The sequence below is a fragment of the Rousettus aegyptiacus genome, unplaced genomic scaffold (assembly GCF_014176215.1).
Source record: "Rousettus aegyptiacus isolate mRouAeg1 unplaced genomic scaffold, mRouAeg1.p scaffold_m13_p_9, whole genome shotgun sequence".
NCBI classification, from domain to species: Eukaryota; Metazoa; Chordata; class Mammalia; order Chiroptera; family Pteropodidae; genus Rousettus; species Rousettus aegyptiacus.
This window is the reverse complement of record NW_023416312.1, coordinates 3,573,454-3,597,117: the sequence shown is the minus strand read 5'-3', so window position 1 is coordinate 3,597,117 and position 23,664 is coordinate 3,573,454. Positions and strand designations below refer to the sequence as shown.

General features: G+C 43.1%; 1 protein-coding gene across 3 annotated transcripts in view; it reads right to left on the bottom strand.

Annotated features, from left to right (window-relative positions):
* The window catches only part of GLRA2 (glycine receptor alpha 2), a 167,942-nt gene that overhangs the window by 14,834 nt on the left and 129,444 nt on the right, over window positions 1–23,664 (bottom strand). For all 3 annotated transcript variants that reach the window (XM_016119133.2, XM_016119121.2, XM_016119149.2), the window contains one exon: window positions 22,557–22,706. In XM_016119133.2, the coding sequence (XP_015974619.1) occupies window positions 22,557–22,706 (150 nt within the window). The remainder of the gene's footprint in view (window positions 1–22,556; window positions 22,707–23,664) is intronic.

Below are 23,664 nucleotides of genomic sequence, written 5' to 3'. Positions count from 1 at the left end.
TTACTGTAGTTTTCTTCAGTTAAGACTTATGTGTACCAAGCACTGGAAAGAAATAAGGGTAAAAAAGACAGAAACCTCCTTTCGAAGTCTGTGTAGGATTAGGGGAGGTGATCTAGAACATGTAGACCAGTGGCTCTCAACCAAGAGTGATTTCGACCCCCAGGAGATACGTGGCAATGTCAGAGGACATTTTTGTGGTCATAACCGGGGAGAGGATGCTATTGGCATCTCGTGGGTGGAGACCAGGATACTGCTAAACATCCTACAATGCACAAGACAGCGCCACAAGTAAGCATGAATTGTCTAGCCTCAAATGTCAATAGTGCTGAGGTTGGAAAACCCTGACGCAGACAAGTTATTCCAATATAATGTGATATTTGTTATGGTAAAGGGGTCCATAGGCCACCGGATACTGTGGAAGAGGCCACGTTATGCCAGAGAAGTTAAAGGAAAGCTAGATGGCATTCTTTCTGTAATAACATCATGGAGTGTACGACTTCTGGAAGATACATTCGAATATTATGCATATGGTACAGAAAAGTGACCTATGTAAAAGCAGCTTCATTTTAACTGAGCCTGCTTTTTAGGGGAACTACAGAGCAACCCGAAGGCACTTACCTGTGTCATTTGGCGAAGAATTAGTATCTTTTAATCTTCCCATAGCTTATTCAGGGACAGTTTATTATAAAGAACACAAACCTACTCATGATAGCTTAAATAAATGTCTTTAAGAAGTTACTATATAGTAGTTTCTATATAAGAATTACTATATTGTAATAACCATGGTGTCAGATGGGCACTAGATTTGTCAGGGTGATCACTTCATAAGTGATATAAATGTCTAATCACTGTTGTGCACCCGAAACCAATATACTATTGTATGTCAACTGTAATTGAAAAATGAAGTATTAAAAAAAGAAATTACTATAAAAATTATTGTAAGAGAATCGTGTGAGTCTCTAAGGTTAGGGAAGCAGTGCCCTGTTCAGGTAAGAAGCCTGGGTTCTGGATCCAGAACTCCTGGTTTTGAAACTTGGCTCTGGCATTAACTGTGTGGGAACTGGGTAAGTCACTGAAACCTCTGCATGCCTTAATTTCTTCTGCAGTAAAAGTGGGAAAAAATGATACATGCCTTATAGCGTCTTTGAAAGGAGTCAGTGAGGTAATGCACGGTAAAGGCTTACAACAATGCCTGGTATATAGTAGATGCTCAGTCAATGTTAACGATGATGATGGTATTGGGGATGGTATAAGCAGGGCCACCCAGCTCAGGAACTGCAATGAACAAGTCAGAAAAATGAGATTCTTCCAATCTCTCAGGGTTGTTATTCTCTCCTAGTTTTGCTTTCCCCCTTTCAGCTTCCTTTACTTAAGCATATTCCAACTGGGCCACTCCAACCTCAGTGCTATGGGAACCTTTTCAACTCAAGTCCTTCCTATCACCTAATTAGAGTAAGAGAAACTCTTCTTCTAAATTCTTAAAAGAGAGAATTTCATTGATATCCTTGGGTCATTGGATAGGAAAAGGAGTAGGAGATACAATCAGGATAGCTTGAGTTAGTGGGGTGAGGGGCAAGGGACTTCTTCCAGGATGGTGAATGTTCCTGAAAGCATATCACAGGAGGAACCATAGAAGGAACAAGAGAGGCTGGCCTTGAAAACAGATGAGCCTGACTCCTATGACAGGTGTTTTCAAAAGACTGAAGAGCATCAGTCTTAATGGCTCCAAGGTTGCTAATCAGAAACCATTGGCTGATGTTACAGGGAGCCAGAACTGAACTCCATAGGAGGAAGACCTTCTAGCAGCTCTGTGACTGGACATGGAGTGCGGCACCTTGGAAGGTAATGAATTTCTTGTTACTAGAGATAATCAAGTGTTTAATCATTTGTTGCAGATGTTGAGTATCATGTAACATGTGGGTTAGGGGAATAGATGACCACTTCCGTACCTTCATATTGTGGGAGTCTCCGATTGCGTCTGAAAATTGCTAAGGTAAGAAGTCCGGAAGGGCAAACCACATTGAAGCTGCTGACCCAAGCGCTGGAATGATATATTCAGCGAGCTGTGCCCTGCCACGGCCCTCCTTGACCTCCTGGAAGTTCCAAGTCATTCTGATCCCATTTGGAGAAACCCCGCTCTAATACATTTGACCCCACAGCAATAGCTGGGTTCCAGTGTGTTTTCTCTTTCAATTATCTTTGACTTGCAAAATACTTTATTTCATCATTTCTAAAGGTTTCATTTAAGCAGCAAATCTCTTGCTGCTGTTATAATTTTGAAGACTATATAAACTATATAATACAGAATAATAAAAACCCTCAGAGTGTAACCTTACATTATGTAAAGAATTGGGCACTGACTGGATGTATTTTTAGAGGTCAGCATACCATGTTTGTGGAGGCCTGTCTTTATTATATTCAGTTTTGACAGCCTAGAGACTCCAAGCAATAATATCAACCTTCCAAATAGCCATTTCTTTCTTTCTCCTCTTCCCTCCCCCTGTTCAATTTCTGCTGATAGGAGCTCAGAGGGAGAAGAGTCAGTGCTGTTGGCCATCAAAGTTTGATGAGCTGTTTCTTTCAATAAACTCAAGAACTGAGAATTCAATCAATAAGTTTAGATCATGGGTCTTGTTCTTAATCCCTTTCTATCAACTTTGAAGAGACAGGTTAACGTCATGATGAGATCACCCAAGTGTGACTTGGAGAAGCATTCGAAGGGTTTGACAGGGGCACTGGAGGCGTATCCCGAGGAAAGAGATGTCTGTGGGCTGTCACTTCTCTGCTTTCCACGTTTTCTACAGGTGGAAAACTATAAACCTGCTTTCTCTGGCCAGTCTTATTTCCTTCTGAATTTGAATGATCCTTGTAAGTTAGGTCTTCTCTAATGAATATGGACCGTTAGTTCTGCTTTAAAATTAGCAGTTACCGAAGCAGGCGAACACTGAAAATCATCAGGAGGTGCTTTCCTATTGCTTCTCCCAAGGACGTTCGCAGCAGCTAAGTGAACCAGAAGCCGTCCACGCTTCATTATTCTGGTTTATTATTCGGTTTTGCAGATCGACTGTGCCCTTGCGTTCTCCTCCTTACCCTGAAACTGTTTGTTCGCTAGCATTTCAACGATAGCTTCTTGTAAACAACTCTCGCAAAAAAATCAGAGAAGGGAAAATAATGGAGAAAATGAGGTTCTGTTTTTTAACATCTGCAGTGCATGTCCAAGATCCCCCCATTCTCTCTGCTGCATTACTATGGTTACCAGATTTGAGACAGAAACTTGTCTGTAGGCCCACGGGGAAGATTGATTAAGTTAACACAGAAGACGGAGATTGGGCACAGTTTGAAAATAATACCGTATCTGTTGATCTAATTGTTGACCGACTTTCTAGTTTAGAATGTATATGAAGGTACACAGCACAGTACTGAGCACTTAATGGGGATTCTGCCTCTTTTTCCTTTTCAAAGATCTCAATGCTATAGTTATAATCAGGGGCCGAGAACCTTATGTGGTTACAAAAAGATATATTTTCATAGAAAACAGACTTAAGTCCTTGGTCAGTGTCCCTTCTTGTATGTGTCCTTATAAGGCAGATTTCATGCCTGGCTGAAGTTGGCACAGTTTCTACACTGCAGGTGTAGATCACTGTATGATGAGCTCATGGGGTCACGGGCATCACAGCCCTCATGTGGGGTATGGGCGTGGCCTAGTAAGACACGGGCAGGGGGCTCTGAGTTTCAGTGCAGTGCAATGGTTAGTGCAAGGTACACCTCCTGTCCTTGTCATCATGGCAACCAAATACGGACCCCTGCTACTGGACCTGTCACTGACACTCAGGGAATCTAAGAAGGTTTAAGCCATAGAAGCTCAGGTGGCCTTATACACCCCCCAAAGCATGATTTTGCCGTGACCCAAAGAAGAAAATGTATTTTCCATTACCATTCAAGTCACGCACACACACTCCCCCCTACATAAATGTCTAACAGAAACAAAAGTTTCACAAAGTGATATTTACTTTTCCAAAGCAGAGTGCACTCTGAAATCTTTTCCCCCTCCTAAAATTCATTTTTCAGAAAAGCCGGTGGTAAGCCACTGAACTGACTTTATGACCCATGAGTCAATCACACCCCACAATTTGAAAAGTACTATGTGTAATGGTCTTGATTGATTTCTTCGCCGTCAGGATGCATTCATCAAATATTTACTGAGCCTTTGCCATGTGATAGGCATGTGCTAGTCATGGGAAAATCTAAGAGAGGCTTCCAAGTACACAGAAGAGTCCTGATGAAGAGTCAGATGCTCTGTGTAAACTCCTTGCGGCTGTCATCCGTCATGCGCGAGAACGTGCTGGGATTTCACAGGGCATCTGGGAAACGGCCTGCAATGGACCAGGCCTTGTGCTATGCCCCAGAGACTCCCTGCATCCTTAGCTCCAATTATAGCTCCCGCCAGGATGCTCTTTCCTCCTGATTGCTGCCACCTGTTTAGCAGTAGCCACACCTTTTTTCCATTCTCTCCTAAATGCTTGCATTTATTAGGTTGGATTTTAATGATATAGTTGTGAATTTCTTATGCGCTAAAACCATAGGCGATTAAAGTAATATGTAGGTTCATTATAAAGAGTCAGAGGACATTTTACATGAGCCCGAGAAGATAAGCTTACATAAAGAGCTCAGTTATACTATTCCAGGTAGCTGTCCATTCCTTTCCCCCACAGATTTGCGCGTTGGGCTGGAAGTTAGATGCCAGTGGGCTCGATTCATAAGAAGGCATTGCTATCTATATTTAAAGTGCTCCATATAAGAAATGGCATGACTTCTGATGGCTTCATGCTGGCTGGTTTTTCACTTTCAGACTACTGAGCTGTGAGCCCTGAGTAGGAACCAGCAATTCATTCAGCAAACATTCCTCAAGTACCTAGGATGTACCAGACAATGTGACAGGCTCGTCAGATTGAAAGATGAATAATAGCCTCCGCTGTTTAGAAGATTTCTGAGATTTCCCTGAGGGTTTTTAAAAAACAGGAGAAGGGAAGAGAAAGAAAGTATCTGATGAGCGTGGGCCGTGTGCAGGGTGCCGTTGTTCACATGCGTGATCTTGCTTCCTCTTGCTAGTAATGCAGTGAGCGAAGGCTTTGTTAGACCCTTTTACAGACGAAGACACTAAGAGCCAGAGTAGTTAGACCATGGGTCCAAATCACCCAACAGTACCAGCCAGGATTTGAATTCAGCCGGCCGGACTCCTGGCTGAAGCTCATTTCACTCTGCCATGCTTCTCTCTCATCTCTTTATTTGTACGGTTTGAAGAGAAGAAGGATTTACTTTACGAGGACAGGAATTCACATGGCAGAATTATTCTAGAAAAGGGTACTATAATGAAACATGTTGACGGGGTACTTGGCTGGGGTGGAGAAAGCTGGCTTTATGATCGGGATTTTTGTAAGTTTTTTTTTTTTTTTCTTTCATCACAGAAAGTGTGAAAGAGCATTCGATGATTCTATGATGAATTAAGGCATCTAAGGTCTGGCTGCCAGGCACTGGCTGTATGACATTTCACAAACCACATAAGCTCCCTCTGGAGATAACGCTGCCAAACGACCTTAATTGGGAGCATTTCGTGCTTTCCTGAGTAAAGCCGTATGACGATTTAGAACAATTCTTTTATTATGATAACTTGCGTGCACAGTTCAATCTGTTACTAAGGTGAAACTAACTTCTCCCTCTGGTCTGGATTCTAGTGGAGGTCGTTTCAGGTCGTCTCCTTCCCCCTCGTGTATGGGAACACGGAGCTGAGAAGGCACCTGCTCAGTTACAGGAAAAGGTGTTGTCAAGGGTTTCCACTTGGCTGCCAATGTCAGAATGACCATCCTAGGCCCCTGAATGGCTAGTGCTGCTCTTAAGAAAAACAACGCAACGACAAGCAACATGGGATTAAATTATTCCATGAGATTTCATAATTAAAAATCAGATTTACTTAGTGCTTAACCCCCACTCCCCCCCCCACACACAAGCAGCCATAGCGATGAACTTAACATTTCCCATCCAATGAAAGTTAATTTTATTTACAGCTCTGGGGCATCTTTCCATGCCTTAATAGTGTGCCTCGTTTTAGACTGTGCATATTGCAATGTGTGTACATTTTTTAAATGGACTATTTGCATTACGTACTAGCTCAGCACTTCTCAAGCTTCAGTGTGCTTGCGAATCCCCCAGGGATCCTGTTATAATGCAGATTCCGATCCCATAGGTCTGGGGTGGCACCTGAGACTATTTCTCACAAGCTCCAGGTGCTGCTGGTCATGCTGGTCAACAGTTCACGAAGAAGCGAGGATCTAAAGCAGTAGTTTTCAAACTTGGCTGCGCATTGGAATCACCTGGGAAGCCCTAAAAAATCAAGTTGCCTTAATTTTTTTAATCCCCAAAGGCATTCTGACTTAATTGGTGTGGGTGGAGTCTGGGCTGGGGACTCTTAACAAGTTCCCAGGTGTACCCAGGATTGAGAACCTTGCTCTGGTAGGCTACTTTGTCTTGAGAAAATATGAGGGCTCGTTTCTGGTGTGACTTTTGTTGCTCTTGAATAAATCTAGCTTTGGACAGAGTGGAATGAAGTGGGAACATTGAGAAACTTAGCCTACTAATGTTAACATCCATGCCAACTTCTTGAAAACCAATTCAATTATCAATTAGTGCAAAGAACTAGACTTAGGATCCATTATTTACTCTCTGGTGTAAATAAAAGAAGCTTTGTATAAAGAGCTAATTGACTAAAGAGGAAATTTCTGATGAAAACGTTTTTCTGGCTGTATCATTTTTGGGGTTCTACTAGCTCTAATTAATGACTCCTGACAGGAGTGATATCTTTGTTCGTAAGTAGGTTGTAATTATGAAGCTAAGGTTTTCGATTTTTTTTTCTCTCAAGAAGCTTAGTCGTCTGTGCGTACAGCATGTCTCTGTCCCTTAGATGAGTTTTCCTCAGCCTTGGTACTGTTTGCCGAGGGTGCTGCGTCCTGTGCACTGTGGGATGCTACCAAGTCTCTACCCATTCAAGGCCAGTAGCGCACACAATCTCCCGGCCTCCCACGTCCTGCGAACCAAGAATGCCTCCAGACTTTGCCAAATGTCCCCTGGGGCAGGGGAGAACTAGCCACTGCTTGCAAACCACTGCCTTAGACCAAAGGAGGTTTCCACGGCACTGACTCTCACTTTCATCTTGCGAGTCTCAGTATGAGAAGCTCTCCAGGTTCATTCATCTGATGTAAAGGAGAGGTACATCAGCAAGGTAGGATGAGGTTATTTTCTGGTGAGCCCTGAATGCCACCTTAAAGAGTGGAATTTTCATCGCCTATTTAATTATGTAATTCTATTTTATTTACTCACAATAACAAGATGAGGTCAGAATAATCTACAGTTATCATTCCAAGATGAAATAAAGTTTACAGACGCCACTTCCTCCTCAGCTGGAGGTGCGGCCCCTCCCCCGGGAATTGCTGCAGCTCCGACTGTAACTATTACCGTTAACATTCTCTACCCCATATTAGAAAAGTTTTGCACTTATTGATTTCTAAAGCTGCATGAAAACAGATTTCAAGCAGTTTTCATATGCTCACTCTTTCTTATCTAAAGCATAACTGTACAAAGCAAGCGTCTTGCAAAATATTTGTTGAACAAACGAATTCACGGTTGTCCAATAACAGTGAAAACCAAGAAAATAGGGGGCATTTCTTTATACCCACTTCTGCACAGAGCCAAGATCATTTATTTCCTAAATGGTTACACTTGCTTCTGATAATTCATCAGTTAGGTGCGAAATAACTCTAGCTTTGCTTAAACATTTAGTCCCCAAATGAACTTTTTACAAATTAGAATAATAATGATGGAAGATAAATTAATATCGTGATTAGGCCAACCCACATCTCTTTAACATGTCAGGGCAGCACCAGATTCTTACTCAGTTTGATCTTTTTATGAGTTCAGTTATGTTCAAATAACTACAGCTTGTGGCACCATGAAGAATTTGACAACAATTAAGAGCCGGACAGTAAAAGGTTTAAGATATCTGCCATCATAGCCTTTCTAGTAATAGAGCTGAAGGCGCAGGCTTGATTTCAGGGACATAAAGAAATAGAATCGTATTATGAAACCTGTCAAGTTGTTTGGAAAACCCAGTAGCAAAAAATATTTTAATGCTGCCAGCTGGAAGTTGCCATAGAGGAACTGCAATTGTTTATCTGTAATTTGGAAAAAACTGTTCTGCCTTCAGGGATGGCTCTCCCTGCATCTTCGGGACCCTTAACCCCTTCTTTTCACTCTTTGGGCACAAAAGGTGCTCTAGGATCTGCTTGGTGTTCAGCGAGGAGGCAGAGGAAGGGGTTAAATGGGTCTGCGGTTATCATCAGGACTCTGGCCCAGGAGGCATTGTGCCTTAGTTTGCTTTTCTTCTCTCTAAAGCAACCCTGAGAGGAGGATTGGTGTGCAAGTAGTTTACTTGGGAGGTAGTGTCACAAGTGCGATGACGGAGTAGGGCTTGGGGACAGGGGAAGGAGGAGAGTTGGTAAAGGCTGTGTGGATGACCTACTGCTGTTGGCAAACAGGGTTCAAACCTCTGACAGACTGAGAATTGACCTACCGACGGGTAAGAGCTGAGCATTAAGGCCCCCCCCCCCGCAGCCCTCATTGGTTGAGGGCCACTCATGAGGCATTCACGTCCCAGCACTTTGGCCTGCCTTGAGTATACATGGAAACCATTGTTGTGTGTGGTAGTCAGAATAATGGCACCCAAAGATGCCCGTGTCCTAGTCCTTGGAACCTGTATGTCACTCTTTAGGGTAGGGATCCCCAACCCCTAGGCTACAGACTGTACTGGTCCGTGGCCTGTTAGGAACCAGGCCGCACACAGGAGGTGAGCGGCGAGCCAGTGAGCGAAGCTCCATCGGTATCTGCAGCCGCTCCCCAGCGCCAGCATCACCGCCTCAGCTCCACCTCAGATCATCAGGCATTAGATTCTCATAGGAGCACCGGCCCCTGGTGCCACAAAGGTTGGGGACCGCTGCCTCAGGGCAAAGGGAGTTTGTAGGTGTGCTTAAGGTGCTAGAGAGGGAGAGTGAGCCTGGATTATCCACGTGGGCCCAATTTAACCACAGGGCTCTTGAAGTGAGGAACCGGTCTCAGCTGTGAGCAGAGGGAGCCGCGACCCTGGAGGAAGGGTCAGAGAGAGGCAGCCTTGCGGGCTTTGAAGACAGAGGAAGGGGGCTGGAAGTCAAGGAATGTGGGTGTGGTTGGCTCCTAGAAGTTGGAAAAGGTGCAAGAAATGAGAGTATCTCCTAGAATGTTGTTACAGAAGTGAGACAAAGACGACCTCTGTGTATTGGCCTCTAGGTTGTTTATTTCTTCACTATGGGCCGAGACCTGTTAGCTCAAAAGCCTGCTGGTGCCAAACTCAAATTTTAAATATTGAATAATTTTTCAAATGGCCAAAAGAAGCAGATTTTTAGCCATCTAGAGCCTGCCTGCTTTGCATAAGTTATGAAACCATGCTGAGCATCAGCCAGCCAAGGACTAGATAGAGCCTTGTGGTTATAAAACCCCAAGCCACTGCTGCTGCCCTTCGGAACTGTCTGGCACAGACACTCCCCGCATACTGTGGAACGATGTCACCTAGACAAGTAAGTCACCTCTCTGATGCCCTCTTCTCTTCTGGGTGGTAGCTCCTTGTCATAAGTCTTTGCGCCATCTTACGCTGTGAGGGACTTCTCCCTCATGCAAGCCTGCCCAAGCCCCTCCCATACAGCTTGTGGTGGGCGCCTCTTTTTCCCTGATGACTCCTAAACCCCCACAAGCCTCCAGAAGCTATGTCATGTGCCAACACCTTAATTTTTGCCGAGTCTTGTGTTGCATTTCTGATGTCCAAATCATGGATAATAACACTGTCTCGTTTTTAAGGCGCTAAGTTTATGGCGATGTTACAGCAATGATAAGCATTTGTTACTGCAAATAATTCAAACCACAAAGCCGTTTTTGTATTTACATTTGTTTGACAAACTATGCTAAGGTCATAGTATATATCCCAGATTTGGAAAGGGAATTCCAGCAGAATTACAAAAAAGATGAGCTAACGTGTACTCATAATGATTTGTGTCTCTAGTGAGGGGCTTTCAGGTGAGTAATAGATTAATTATGTAATTAGTAGACTAAATTACACAATTAAAAGTGTGTTTAAATAGAAATGCTGAAGCAGCATTTTCCTGATCTTGTGCCTCATTTCCAATCTGACCCTTTTCTATACAGACTGATAGTTCTACAGCTCCATTCTGATGGTAGAACTTTACTAAATGGCCTTTGCTGGCCCCCACTTCATGAGCAATTGAACTTCCTTCCTCTCAGGCCCCATTGCCCAAGTCAGCAGTACCAGCTCTTTATGTTTACCTGAAAGTACCGTGTCGTTTCTTGCCCCTGAGCCTTTCCTTAACTGTTCCCTCGACCTAAACATTCTCCTCACCCCCTTTTCATCTATTAAATTCCTACTCCTGTGTCAAAACCCAGATGAGTGGCCAATTTTCAGGTGCTACTAAGTGGAGGAGGTGCTCCGGCCTTGTTCATCACCAAAACACTTGCAGTTAAACCTCTCATGTAGCACAGAACATTCTGTAATTAAATCATTCGCGAGTCCATCCTAGCAACAACAACAAAAAACTAAAACAAAACAACCCCCACCCCCAAACAGTAGAAAAAGACTACTTGATACAAGTGTTCCTTCTCAGTTGAATGTTGAATTCCCCTTAAAATTTTTGTATGGCAAAAATGGCGTATGCACAAAACTAGAACTTCAACTACTTTTGACGATTCCAGCAATACAAAGGATCATGGACGCAGGGAGGGGCCGGCGGCTCAGCTCCAGCACGCCGTCTCACCTTCCCAGGAAACTCCTGAGAGTATTTGCTCCCTGAGCAACTCTCTCATCAACATTTCAGTGCTCTTCCAGGCTCATTCAAAACCAACATAAAACAGACTCGCGGTCTGTGTACCTCTTCGGTCACTTCTCTTCTTCTTGGAAAAGTTGGCTGTGCGCAGTGTCCTCACTGCCTCGCCGGTGCCTTCCCTACTGTACCCCCTGGCGTCTTGTGTCTGCCACCCTCTCTCTCCACCGACCCTGCTGTTGTTGAGATCGCCAGCATCCTGTGAGTTTCTAAAACCCACAGCAGCTTCTTAGCTCTGGTCTCGTTTGAGCTCTGCATCTTCAGACACTAGGAACTTTCTTCCCGGGTGTCTTTCTCCTGGCTTTTGACAGATCGTACACTCCTGGTTTCATTCTGACCTCCTTGGCTGTTCCTTTTCTGCCTCCTCGAAGGCTCCTTCTTCCTGCCTGTCTCTGCCATGCTGGTGCTCACAGGGCTTTGTCCTCAGTCTCCTTCCCTTCCCCACCCCACCTCTTCCCTCTGCTTGCTTCTCACGCTCCTGGGTAATCTCCACATCCATAGCGTCAACCTCCATCTATATGCCAATGAGTCCTCAGCATGTATGTCCAGCCAGTCCCCTCTCCTGAGCTCTATCCCAACGTATGGACATGTCCACCTCTATGTCCCACGTCTTAGTTCGTCCCACTCTGAACTATCTGCGCCTCTCCACCAATCTTCATCCTATAATACCACGTCCTCCATCTTGATAAAGCCATTTTCCTAGAAGTCATCTTAAGCTTCTTCCTGTTTACGTTCCCTCTATTCAATTAGTACGTACCCTGTTTTGCTTTCTTAAATTTTTAGAAATCATTTAATCTCTTGCTACCTCTCAGGCCCCCCTCATTTCTGGTTTTTATTCCAGCAGAACTCTCTCTTTTTTCTGCCTCCCGTCCTGCTCTTTTTGAAGCCCTCTGCACTGCACCCAACTGGATTGATTTCTTTTTTCCGCAATTCAAATTTGACCATGACACCCCTCCGTTTAAAATCCCTTAGTTGTATCTCCCATTGCCTTGAAAAGGAAGTCCAGCCTTCTTAGCGTGCGGCGGAGCCTTTCTTTGCCCAGCTCTCCAGCCTCCTGTCTTGTTATTCAGTTTTGAGGAGCCAGGTGTTGGCCTGGTGCTTGTCTTAGTTGGCTTTTTCTAAAAGGCTCCGGGCACCAGTAGAGGAGTGAGAAAATGAGGCGGAGGAGGAAAACGTCCACTCAAGGTGCATTGGTAAGCAGGTGACGGTGCGGGCGCCTCAGGCTCAGTCCCACTGGGAGCCAGTACAGAGCAGGCCTCAGAAGGACAGGGAAGCTGGAATATTTATCCACAGCCCCCAACCGTTATTGGTGAAGGGCAGTCCCAGGGTAAATCCTCAGTATTTTCAGCTTGCCTTTAAAGTTTGAGCATGCTTCTGGGGCCCGAGTAAGACACCCTCCTCCTCACACCAAGGGCTAGCGGAGCTCGTGGTAGGAAGCCATCATCGTATATAGAAACAGTGCCTTGGTGACGTGGGGCACCGACAGCGTTTACTGTAAACAGGGTTCTTCCGGTGTGTTCCCATAGCACTCTTCCTATGGCCTCTATCACAGTGCATGTCAAATGTACCTAGAAAACATGTCTGTTTATTCGTGTGTCTCCCCCTGGCCTGGGAGCATCCCAAGGGTCGAGTGTGTGGGACTTTGTGAATGGCTTGCAGTAGGTGTGCGATGCATTTACACTGAGTATATGAATGAACGAATCACTAGAGATAGTCTGAAGAGATGAGATTGAGAGTAAGGGAAAGAAAAAACTGTGAAAAGACTATCAGAAGCAGAAAACTATCATCTAGTAGGAAGGAAGGTAGTAAAGAAAGTAGAGATAATGGGACATAGCCTGAGATGAAAGGAAGAATTGGAGAGACACTAAAAAGACAGGGATTTCAATTGCAGGGCTGCTTCTACAAATCACTTTGCATCTTGCAAAAGAGAATTACATATCGCCAGCCCTAAAATAACAGTCTGTCATAATACCTAGCAAAATGGAACAAGCTTGGAAGAAAAACACCTTAAAAGTATTTCAGGCCTCTATGTCCCTGACAAGCACCAGCTCTCTAGCCTGGTGGTAGAGGGGAATTAAAATACCATGACATTTATTTATTCTTGCTGGCTTTCGCAATTATGTCCAAATTCCTAATCCACACTGGTCTGTTAAAGCCTCATGTAAACCCCTCAACCTTTAAGAGAAAAAAACAAACATGCCTTTGCTTTCCCAGGGGAAGCAGTTACAACTTCTTCGGCATTTTGCCTGCTAAGGAAGCAGTTGTTACCTTAATTAATGATCTATGAAATCCCCTTTAAACACCTTGTGCAAACATGTGCCAGAATATGAAAAAAATGCTAAATGACAAAAGAGAACACTGTTTCACTGTGTTCTTCTCCAAAAGCTAAGAGAAAATAAAAAGCTAAGATTATGGAGTTTTCTTAACAAAGACAAGAAAAAGAAATCCGTAGGGATTTCCATTCGAAATGTATCATTATAAAGTACTGTCTTTTCTGTTTGTTAATCTTTAATGGTAGTTTCTCATGTTAATCTTTAATGGTAGTTTCTCAACATGCACTCACTGGGGTTAATGTCCTTGCCACGACCGTGGACGCATTAGTTGCACAGGTATGAAGTAATTACAGCCCCGTTATTACTAAAAACCATTTTAGGAGTCCTCTGGACCCTCACTGCGCGGAGTGTGGTCCTTTGGACCAGCGGCATCAGCATCACCCGGCACCTACTTGTTGGAAAAGTCCCACGCTCTGACCTGCTCAGTCAGACTCTCTTGGGCTGAGGCCCAGGAATCTGTGTTTCACCTCGGCCTCCCCGGGGATTCTCACATGCACCAAAACGTACTGATCTAGAGTAGAAAGATCAAGATGTAGTCCATATACCAGCACCAGTCTGCGAACTCTTCTTTGCTGTCTGCAGCTGGACAAACGTGTTTGTTACTGGTTGTTCTCAGGTTCTGTGCTTATGGCCGGTCTAACTAGCGAGGATTCTTACATGCATTCTCCCACTTTCAGTAACAAATCCAGTGTAAAAATTCCCACTGGATTCTTTCTAGGATGGATGAAATCATTGTTTTCTTTGTTAAACACTGTCCTACAGCTTTCCCTTTTTCTTTAATGCTAAACATCGTTGGTCGCACCCACTGAACCACATACGTATAGGTGTTAATCCTAACAGTAAGCTTTCATTAGGACTCTTCACACCACTGTACTTGCCCACACACAGGCATCTTCATCTCCCAGAATCTGGATGTTAATTTGGAGTCTGAGCCTGATATTTTCTAGATGTTGGCCCTGCCTACTGCATGCATGAAACTATGTATAGCATCATAGATCTTGGGTAGAGCGTGTGGTGCGTGGAACCACGTGACTTATGTCTACTTAATAAATGAAGTGAATCAGATTTAGTTTACCTTCATCCTTGAGTGTGCATATGAATAAATAAATCAAAATTTCAAAGACAGACTGCCGGATAGAATTCGCCTTTTTCTAATGTAAGAGAAAGACAATTGGCCATCGCCCAGTGGGCTCCACCTATATATGAATTATGCAGGAATCGACTCTGATTGACGTTAGCAGAACAAAGTGCTCTCCTGGCTCAGTGGGCAGATGTTTGCCAGGGAGACAGTTTACATATGAGAAACAAAATAATTAAGACAGTTTCATATTGAGAAGTGTAGCCTAACATTGTTCTAAACCAGGGTTTTCTCCACAGTAGCACTGTCAGCATTTAGGGCTGGATAATTCTTTGCGGTGGGGGCTGTCCTGCGCATTTAGGACGTTTAGCAACATTCCTGGCTTCTATCCATTAGGTGCCAGTAGTACCCCTCCCTTACATGTGACTGCTAAATTATATCTGGGAGGCCAAATCGCCCAGGTGGACAAGCGGTTCTCCAAGCCTTTGGAGAGAAGGTGGAAAAGGTGAGAGGCCTTAAGTAAGATTCATGAAGGTTGACTCTTCTTTGATTATAGTTCAGCGGGTTCCTCATTTGCTTAAGTTTGTTTGGTTGATTAGGCTTAGTGGCAGACACATCTGCATTCCAGCAGGCTTCTTTCAAAGTTGGTTTACATTCCACTTGGGTTGGAAGGGTCTTAATGGGTTCTCTGCCTTTGGGAAAAGTGCACTAGTACTTGAGATGTAGATTAGCCACACAGCCCGAATCAGGGGGAGGTAAAATGGAAGAATTCCGCTTGCCCCTAATTCTTTCCACTTCTTGTGTGTAGACACTGTAGAGTAAATGCGTGGACTCGTTATTTTAATCCTACGATTATAAAAATAGCTGTACCTGGGTCACATCTTACTGTGCATCTAATTCCCCTTTGTGGAAGAAAGAGGAGTGGAATGGGGGGGGGTATGTTGGCAGCCTATTGCAGCTATTTTAAGGTACTTGATTTTAATTTGTGGAACACGTTTCCCAATAAATCGAGTGAAAGCTTTATGACCCAGATTCTGCTACAGACCTTTGTGGGGAGAAAACGGATACTGCAATGAGCTATCACTAAACAAAGCTCACCATGTGCTAGGGCCCGTTTTATAAGCTTTACACATGGGACTCATTTGATTCTCACCACAGCCATATGAAGTGAATACTGTTAATTCCATTTACCATATGAGAAAACTGAGGAACAGAGAGGATTTTTTTGTTAAGCAACCTGCCAAGGTCACAGAACTGGTAGATTATGGAGCCTCCATTTGAATGTTTGCAACTTAATCTATCATTTTAGGAGGCGAAGCCCTCAAGTCCAAAAATTCAAGCCATCACAGAAATCAGTCTCAGACAAGGTTGCTCTGAGACCATAAAGTGAGAAACGACAAAGCCACATCATCATTTTGTTTAAGCACAAGCAAAAACAAGGCCCCTGTGCCATCCATAAAATACTAAACACCTTTCTCTTGGTTAAAATGAGTGACTGCTGCTTCTTCACCAATTACAGTTTTACTGTCACTCTATCTTGTCTGCCCTACAGATGAGATGTACTGAGATACCCAGTTGTAGAATTTCCCCCTCTTTCTGACAGCACCCAATCCGGAGTAAAGCCCTGCTTCCTTAGACTTTCCTCTAACCACCCCGCTGACAGACTCTCCATCCCTGGTTCCATTGTGCTATGTATGCTCCCTCCTTGCAAAGAGGAGTAAGCCCAACTTGTTTAACTACAGGCTTGTTCCTAGGGGCCTTTGGATGAAGGGCATCAACACCTATTTGTCAATGTTATAAGGCTAAAAGAGGTAGCTGATTTTCTAAATCAGTTTCAAAAAGATTAATACTATCTAGAAAATGGACCAAATCCAATGAGGTCAAAATTTACGGGAATAAATACAAAGTCCTTTCTTTAGAAAAAAAAAACATAAAAAAGCGTATAACCAAGAGGCAATAACTTGATAGCTGTTCATATTAATAACAGGGAAAAAAGACTTGGGAAGTTAACAGGCATGAGCTCTGTCAAAATGAGCAATCGTGGGATATGACTCCTTAAGAGCGCTGCTATAATTTAATGCTCTGCCAAAAAGTGCAGATAAAGAGAGGGGATATTGCTTGCTCTTCTGTGTTATGTGTTGATCATATTCTTTCAAATTCTGTGACTCATCCTTCAAGATACTGAGACTGTACGCCATATCATGGGAAGGACTAGGTCTATTTTTCTCAGAAGACGGGAAGACGTGCTAGCTCACCATCCTGAAATGTTTGATAGATGTCTCCAGGAAGAGAGGGGAAGACTTTCAGCCCTAAAGAGGAGGAATGCCGGTCCTATTGGGGACATTCCAGGGCCCCATGGGTTTAATTAAGCCACTCCCAGGTGACCCGTTTGCTCTGGGTCCTTGTCTTGTGCCTTTCATCAGTGGGGCCTGGTGTCCCCTTGGAATGGGAAGATCTAAGGCCCTTGGAATGTTGGAGAAGAAATAGTGGAAGGCTTCTGGATCTCCTGAGTGGGGAGACAAGGGCTTCTTCTAAGTTGCTCCCCTCTGGGGGCATCGTGTTGGGGGTTGAGGCTAAAGCCTGGGTAAAAAGAAAGTAGTTCCTTGTTCTCATAGGTTTATTTCCCTCCAGTATGTCCATGGGTAGATGATAGGTTGAAAGCAGGAGGAATCAGATATCGGTAGAGTGTCCTAAATATCTCCCAATACTATTTCAATTTTCTATTCTTTCATTAACTATGTACAACAAATGGGTAGAAATGACATGTTATGAAAAGGAACGAATTGGATACTATGTGTACTTGAAAGAGTGGGATTATTTCAGCCCCATGTAGGATCAGGAATTAGCAATTTACCTAAGACTTAAAGGGTAGATAAAGGAGGGGGAAGGGAGAGAGAAATCACACACAAGAAAATGAGGTCTGAATTTTGACTTTCCCAAGTTATCGCCATTTGAGACATTTTGGTTAGGGCCTCCCTTTCTTTATCCTGTTTTCTATCAGGTTAAGAGGCCCCATATTTTCTTCCTGGAGAGGTTGAAATCTAAACAGTAAGTCAACATCATTCCTTTTTAAAGGTAGCTTATTATTAGGTGGCCTAAAAGCCATCACCATGTTCTCAAGACACTACAATTTCTGTGTTGTCACTGAAAATAAAGAAGGGCTGTGTGGCAACTGGAAACATCTGAAATCGGGCACAGTGCCAGAAGTCAGATGCAGTGTGGCCAGATACAAAAAGGAGAGAGATACGTGTGAGGCTTTAAACTTACGGTGGGCAAGTTGTTATAACCACATGGTGAGAAAACTTCTTGCGGGAGCCGAGGAGATAACATAAAAATAGGATTTTATCGCATAGACCTGGGGCATCAGCTTCTAATAAACTGGGGTTGACCCACCCATAGGGATTTGCAAGTTCTGTCTGTGAAGATCTGGGTTTGCTTGTTCCTTAGAAACTGCTTCGATAAAACTGATGGTGGCTGCTTCTCGAGATGGAGAAAAGATAATCAAAGCAAGTATCCAGGTTGAGAATCGCCTGGCCCCTCCTTGAGAGTGACCCCATTTCATAATTTGATTGTTCAGTAAATACCAGGCTTTCTTCCCATGCCAGTAAGTGAAATCTCAGGAGTTTTCTCAATGTCTTGCTCGAATAAATCTGAATCTCAATGTCACTTTGGGAAATGATCTGCTCTTGGTTTTTCTAATACCTTCTAAACAATCAGCTAGTATCGTGCGGTGGAGGTCAATTTCCCAGTGGAAAAATAAAGAGATGACTTTTTTTTGCTGGAAAATATTGAACATTTTAAAAAGTTTTTTTTTTTTTTTTTTTTTAAACTCAGCTTCCAACCTAGGTTGTGTGAAAATTTAGTGGTTCATGACTAGCTGGACCAGAACTCTGGCAAGGTGAGTGAGGCCTCTGGTGCAAAATTTAAGGCGGTGTCAAAACTCCAGTACTTTAAAAATTCATTATTAATGCCAAAAAAAAAAATCCATGGTGAACAAAATATCGATTTTAAATAAAAACAGAGTCTGACCCTACACTGTATGACTTACTTCACTTGCCGCATCCTAATTAATTCCATCCCTGATGACCAGCATTAAAAAAAAAAATAGAAAATATTAGAGTGTATTAGAGATGTGTGTGTGTGTGTGTGTGTGTGTGAGAGAGAGAGAGAGAGAGAGAGAGAGAGAGAAGATGAGAGAAGGAGATAATGGATCATAATGTAAAATATAAAATTTGAACTTAGCAGCAGCAGTTAGGGTCAGGGACACTTTGGGCCTTTTACTTCTCTTTGCTTTAATTTCCTTCCCTGTAAGATGGAGTTAAGAACACTGACTCCATTATTGGTAGGATGACCACTTAATTTACCCAAACGAGGATGATTTTGATAGTGGAAAGTGGCACTAACAGAAAATACAGCTTTGTAATGTTAATTATCGCAAAATAAGAAAGCATTATCAAGCAATAAAACAGTTACAGAATTATATCATGCAAAAAAATCACAAAAGGATCTAGTCATGGCCAAACATTTAAATGTTCTAAAGCAGGACTGCTTAGTCTCTATTTTGTTCGTTTCCTGTTCACTGAACCTATGATTTTGGCATATTTTTCACTGACTCTGCCAAGTGGTGGCCCAGTGGCTTCGTGGATTTTGCATGACATGTCGTACGCAGACCAAAGCTGGTACCCAAGTGGCCAGGAGGACAGCAGAGTCCCACCACTGACAGAGGCCAAGAGAAAGAATCACTTATCCCCAGCCTCTTGTATCTGACTGAGTACACTTCGTTTTAGCACTAGCTCCCTTCGAACTATCCTGCAAAGAGAAAGTTACGACATTGCTTCTGAAAAGGACCAAGAAGAGAGGCTGGGGACCGCGATGGTTATTTTTTAGATTTCACCACATGTTCAAGTGAGAACTTGTGCACCGTGCTTGTATAGATAGCCCCAACCCCAGAAGGTCATACCGCGACAGAAACGGGATGTAGAAAGTGGAGGTCAACCAAACCTACCTCAGTATGCTATTATTAATAAGAGTTTTGTTTAAAATGGATAATCCAGAACACGTGTTGAATCACACAAGGAATCAGGAAGAGGCAAAACCAGGACTTTCCATGGTAAATTGGGCCGCATGATCACACCGCGAACAGTTGCTGTGGGGGTTAAATCAGTTATTGTAGGGGGAGTGCCTGGAACAGCTCCTGGTATATAGTAAGCACTCAGCAGTGTTAGCTCTTGTTACCAGTTTTTTTCCTTACCAGGGTTCAGACCGAGAAAACTTGAAAAATGCTGCCTTAGAGAGAAAGATGCCATTTCCTAAGGGACAGATCATCGGAAATGTCTCCTGCTCTTTTTTCAAAATTCAATTGTCAATGACAATAACAGCCTTGACTGCAAAGGTCAAGGCTGATTTCTTTTGCTCCCCACCTCCCCCTCCAGTTTTAACTTTGTTAATTGAACTTTGTACTTCGTATAGCCATTTTGAGTTGCACAGACTCAGGAACATCTTAGGAAACATGTAAGCTTGGATTTCTTCAAATTTTTTTTAAAGAAAACGAAGCACGTGAGTATGTAGCTAAGGTTGAACAGAGGAAAAATTGACAGTAGGGCAGTCTAAAAACCTGCAGGCCAAGGACAGGGTCAGTTCTCCACATGGATATTGAAGACCCTTCAGGAAAGGTGACGTTAATAAGAGTGGTGGGTTTATAGTGAAAGAAGTGCTAAAGTCACTAAGGGGTGTGGCTGGCAGCTGGCAGATCACAGCAGTGACAAGGGAAATAAGTGACGAAGCTGAATAACCCGAACTTCAGAGGCTCCAAAGGAGCTGGGTTTGAGGCGGGAGGAAAACAAGATAATTGGGGCATCTCAGTGAGGAGCAGGGAGGACACCTGAGGTGGCTACTAGTGGTGCGCATCAAAGGGACACTCTTTCGAGGTGCCATGTATGTCTGATTCCTCGCCAGCTCCACTGGCATGTCTCATAGGCATCGAAATTTAACAGCATCAATATAGCTTTTGAGTTCTACCTCAGATCTGCTTCTGTCACCATAGTCCCTATCTTAAATAGTGACACACTGCCTATCCAGTTGCTTAAGCCAAAAATCGGAGCCATATTCAACTTTTCCTCACATTAGATGCATCAGCGTGACCGACTGGTTTTACCTCCAAAGAATAAACCACTGCAGTGTGAGTTTCATCAAGGGATTGTGTTTTGTCCTGTTCCACATGCATTCTAAGGATGCAGACAGTGACTGGCATATAGTAGGAAGCGAATATTTGTGGAATGAATGAATCTTAAATCGGACCACTTCGCTCTATTCCCGTGACCAGTACCATGGTCTAAGCCACCAACATCTCTCACCCATATTTCTGCAGTGGCCTCCTAACTGATCTGCTGCTGCTACACTCGACCCCACAGACTGTCCATACCATAGCCTGATATTTACTCTGTTGAAATTAACTGGTGAATTAAAAAAAAAATTGGGCGGGGGGCGATTTTAATCGGAATAAAATCTGTTCCTTTATACCGGTCTGCAAAGTCCTAGATGAACTGAAATTAGCTGTTCCTTCCACCTCATTTTCTACTACTTTGTCTTTCTCATCCATTACCACCTGTTCTAATACTGCTCGGATTTCTCCAAGCTTATCATAATAAGACTCACAGGGACCCTTGTGAAAAGTACTACTGCAATTCACAATGATCCCCCTGTAAACGGATTCATAAAGCTGAGGGTGGAACACGAGAATCTATACTTTTAACAAGCACTTCAGGTGATTCTTATGATAAGATTAGATACAGATAAAGCCTGAGAATCCTACCCACAGCATTCTAATTATTCAGGATTGAGAAGTCAAAAGAAACCCATTTTCCATTTCTGGTGTAGGAGAGTATGGATGCAGTCTTTGGCCACCTAGTATGCTAAGCCAGGGAATTCTGGGAAGATGATTTATATGCTGAAATACCCTCACATTCTAGTAAGATTACCTGGGTGGCACAAGTGACCTCAAACTTGTGCCACTTTGTGCTAGATTCCCGTGGACAAGGTTGTTTATCACCAACAGGGAGAAGACAGGGCAGGTAGCAGGGTACCACCCTAGAGTAAGAGCAGGAGATGTTTTGTAGATGTAGTCGGGACTCAGCTCATACACATGCAAGCTTCTAGCGTAAGCAGCATCTAAATTACAACAAATGTGTAGCTTTACATCTAGGTATCTGGATGTATGAAGCTTCATAGCGACACATTTTTGTTTCTGCTCTGACAGGATAATGTATAACTATGGCCCTACCAGCAGGTTTAATTGATCGAATTGGGGGCAGGGGAGATTTTGAAAACTATTTCTTATCTCCTGTATATACAATTTTAATTTCAGTTTTCTGGTGATACTGTTACAGGTACTAGTATTCTCCATATCAAAGGGCATGTTTTTCTCCCAGAATCTGAAACTGTAAACAAGGGCAAGCCTGGTTTCCTATAAGGAACTGGCATATAAAGCCACAGTGCTTCTCAAACGTCCACACACCAGAATCACCTGATGGAGCACTGGGACTTTTGAAAAATCCCCTGGGTATTCTAATGTGCAGGCAAGTCTGGGAACTACTGAGAGTGAAAAGCTTGGGTTTCTGCATTAAAGTTTAGGTTCGAGACAGATCCATCTGATTGGACTTATCAAGTTGTGATCAACATGGATAGGAACCTTATTACCATAATGCCAGAGCAATTGATGAGAAAGTTAAAGCGGTTGTATATCCAAAGTCACACACACAAATGATCAGAGTTCAAAACAATAGGATTTTAAAGCAGTTTTATCAGATTGAGTATATATCTCTGATTAGAGTTGCCAGATAAAACACAGGGCTCCCAGTTAAATTTGAATTTTACATAAACAATGAGTAGTTTATTAATATAAATGTGTCCCATGCACTATTTGGGACATACATATACTAAATACTGTTTATTGTTTATCTGAAATTCAAGTTTAACTGCATGTCCTGTACTTTTAAGTGTGACAATCCTGCTCCAATTTTAAGGGACTAACCTGAGCAGTAATTCAGTATAGTAGAATGGATTGGGACAAAAGTTAGCCTTAGCTTCTTGTTCATTCTGTGTTCTTCTGTTTTCTGAATGGCATTGCCTGGTCAACCGCCTCAAGCTCTACCCGCCTATCTGCACCAGGGGTCATCGTACCTTATTCTGCCTCTTCTGTCTTCTCCGGAGCCGCAGGAACTCCTTGTGCTGCCTGGAGACAAAGTTCACCGCCGCATATTCCAGGAGGGCGGCAAACACAAACAGAAGGCACACTGCCATCCAGATGTCAATCGCTTTGACATAGGAGACCTGAGAGAGGGAGAGAGAGGCGCCATGAAACTCGCGGGGAGGCCAGGTCCCGAATGTTATGAGCAGCGGGATAACTTCCTTTGCAGATCATGGGCAGAGCAGTGCAGGCTACACCCATCCTCCTATCCCCAGCCCCCGCCCCCTTCCCCGCCTTCCACCCACCACCAAGCTCACCGCCCTGCGCCCCGTTCTGTCTCTCTCAGTGTAGGCCACCTGCTCCAGCAGCCTCACCCCTGGGAACAGCTCCAAAGATGACTACAAAAATTGCCTTCATGAAAATAATTTTTTTTCTTGAGGTAAAATGGAGTGTACACTATTTTTGAAACTGCTCATCTTTATATATATATATTTTTTCATAACATTTAAAAACTAATAGAATTAAGAGAATTCCATAACTTGGATGAGAAATAAACTATGTATGGTCTTGGGCCCTTCAAAAACCAATTTGGAATGTTCATCAGTCTATCGATCCTAACTGGCATGAAAAACACATTTCATAAGTAGTTTTAAACTCTTACAATTCAAGAATATTCAACAACGACAAAAAAGAATATTCAACCAAAATAAAATATCAGAGCTCTCACCTTGGGAGGGTATTTGTTAAAAAGGAAGCTTTTATAACCCTTCAGTGGTTGGTTGAGTACTTAGTACATCTTGTAATTTGATAAAGCAGATTCTGAAAGCAAATACTTTTTACTTGGAGTAGAAAATATACCTCATCTCACTCAACTTCCAATTATTTTTTAATATATGGGGGGAAATAATTACACAAAGTTGTACTATATTGGACCCCAAACTACAAAGGGTCCTTATCAAACTGCCAGCTGAATGTGTACTCTCTAGTCCTAATTTTTAAATAGGGTGACCTATTTTTTTGATCGCCAACACCGAGAGCTTGCCAAATATTTTAAGTATTTTATGTGTATTTTCTAACCAACACAACAACTGTATTACCCCC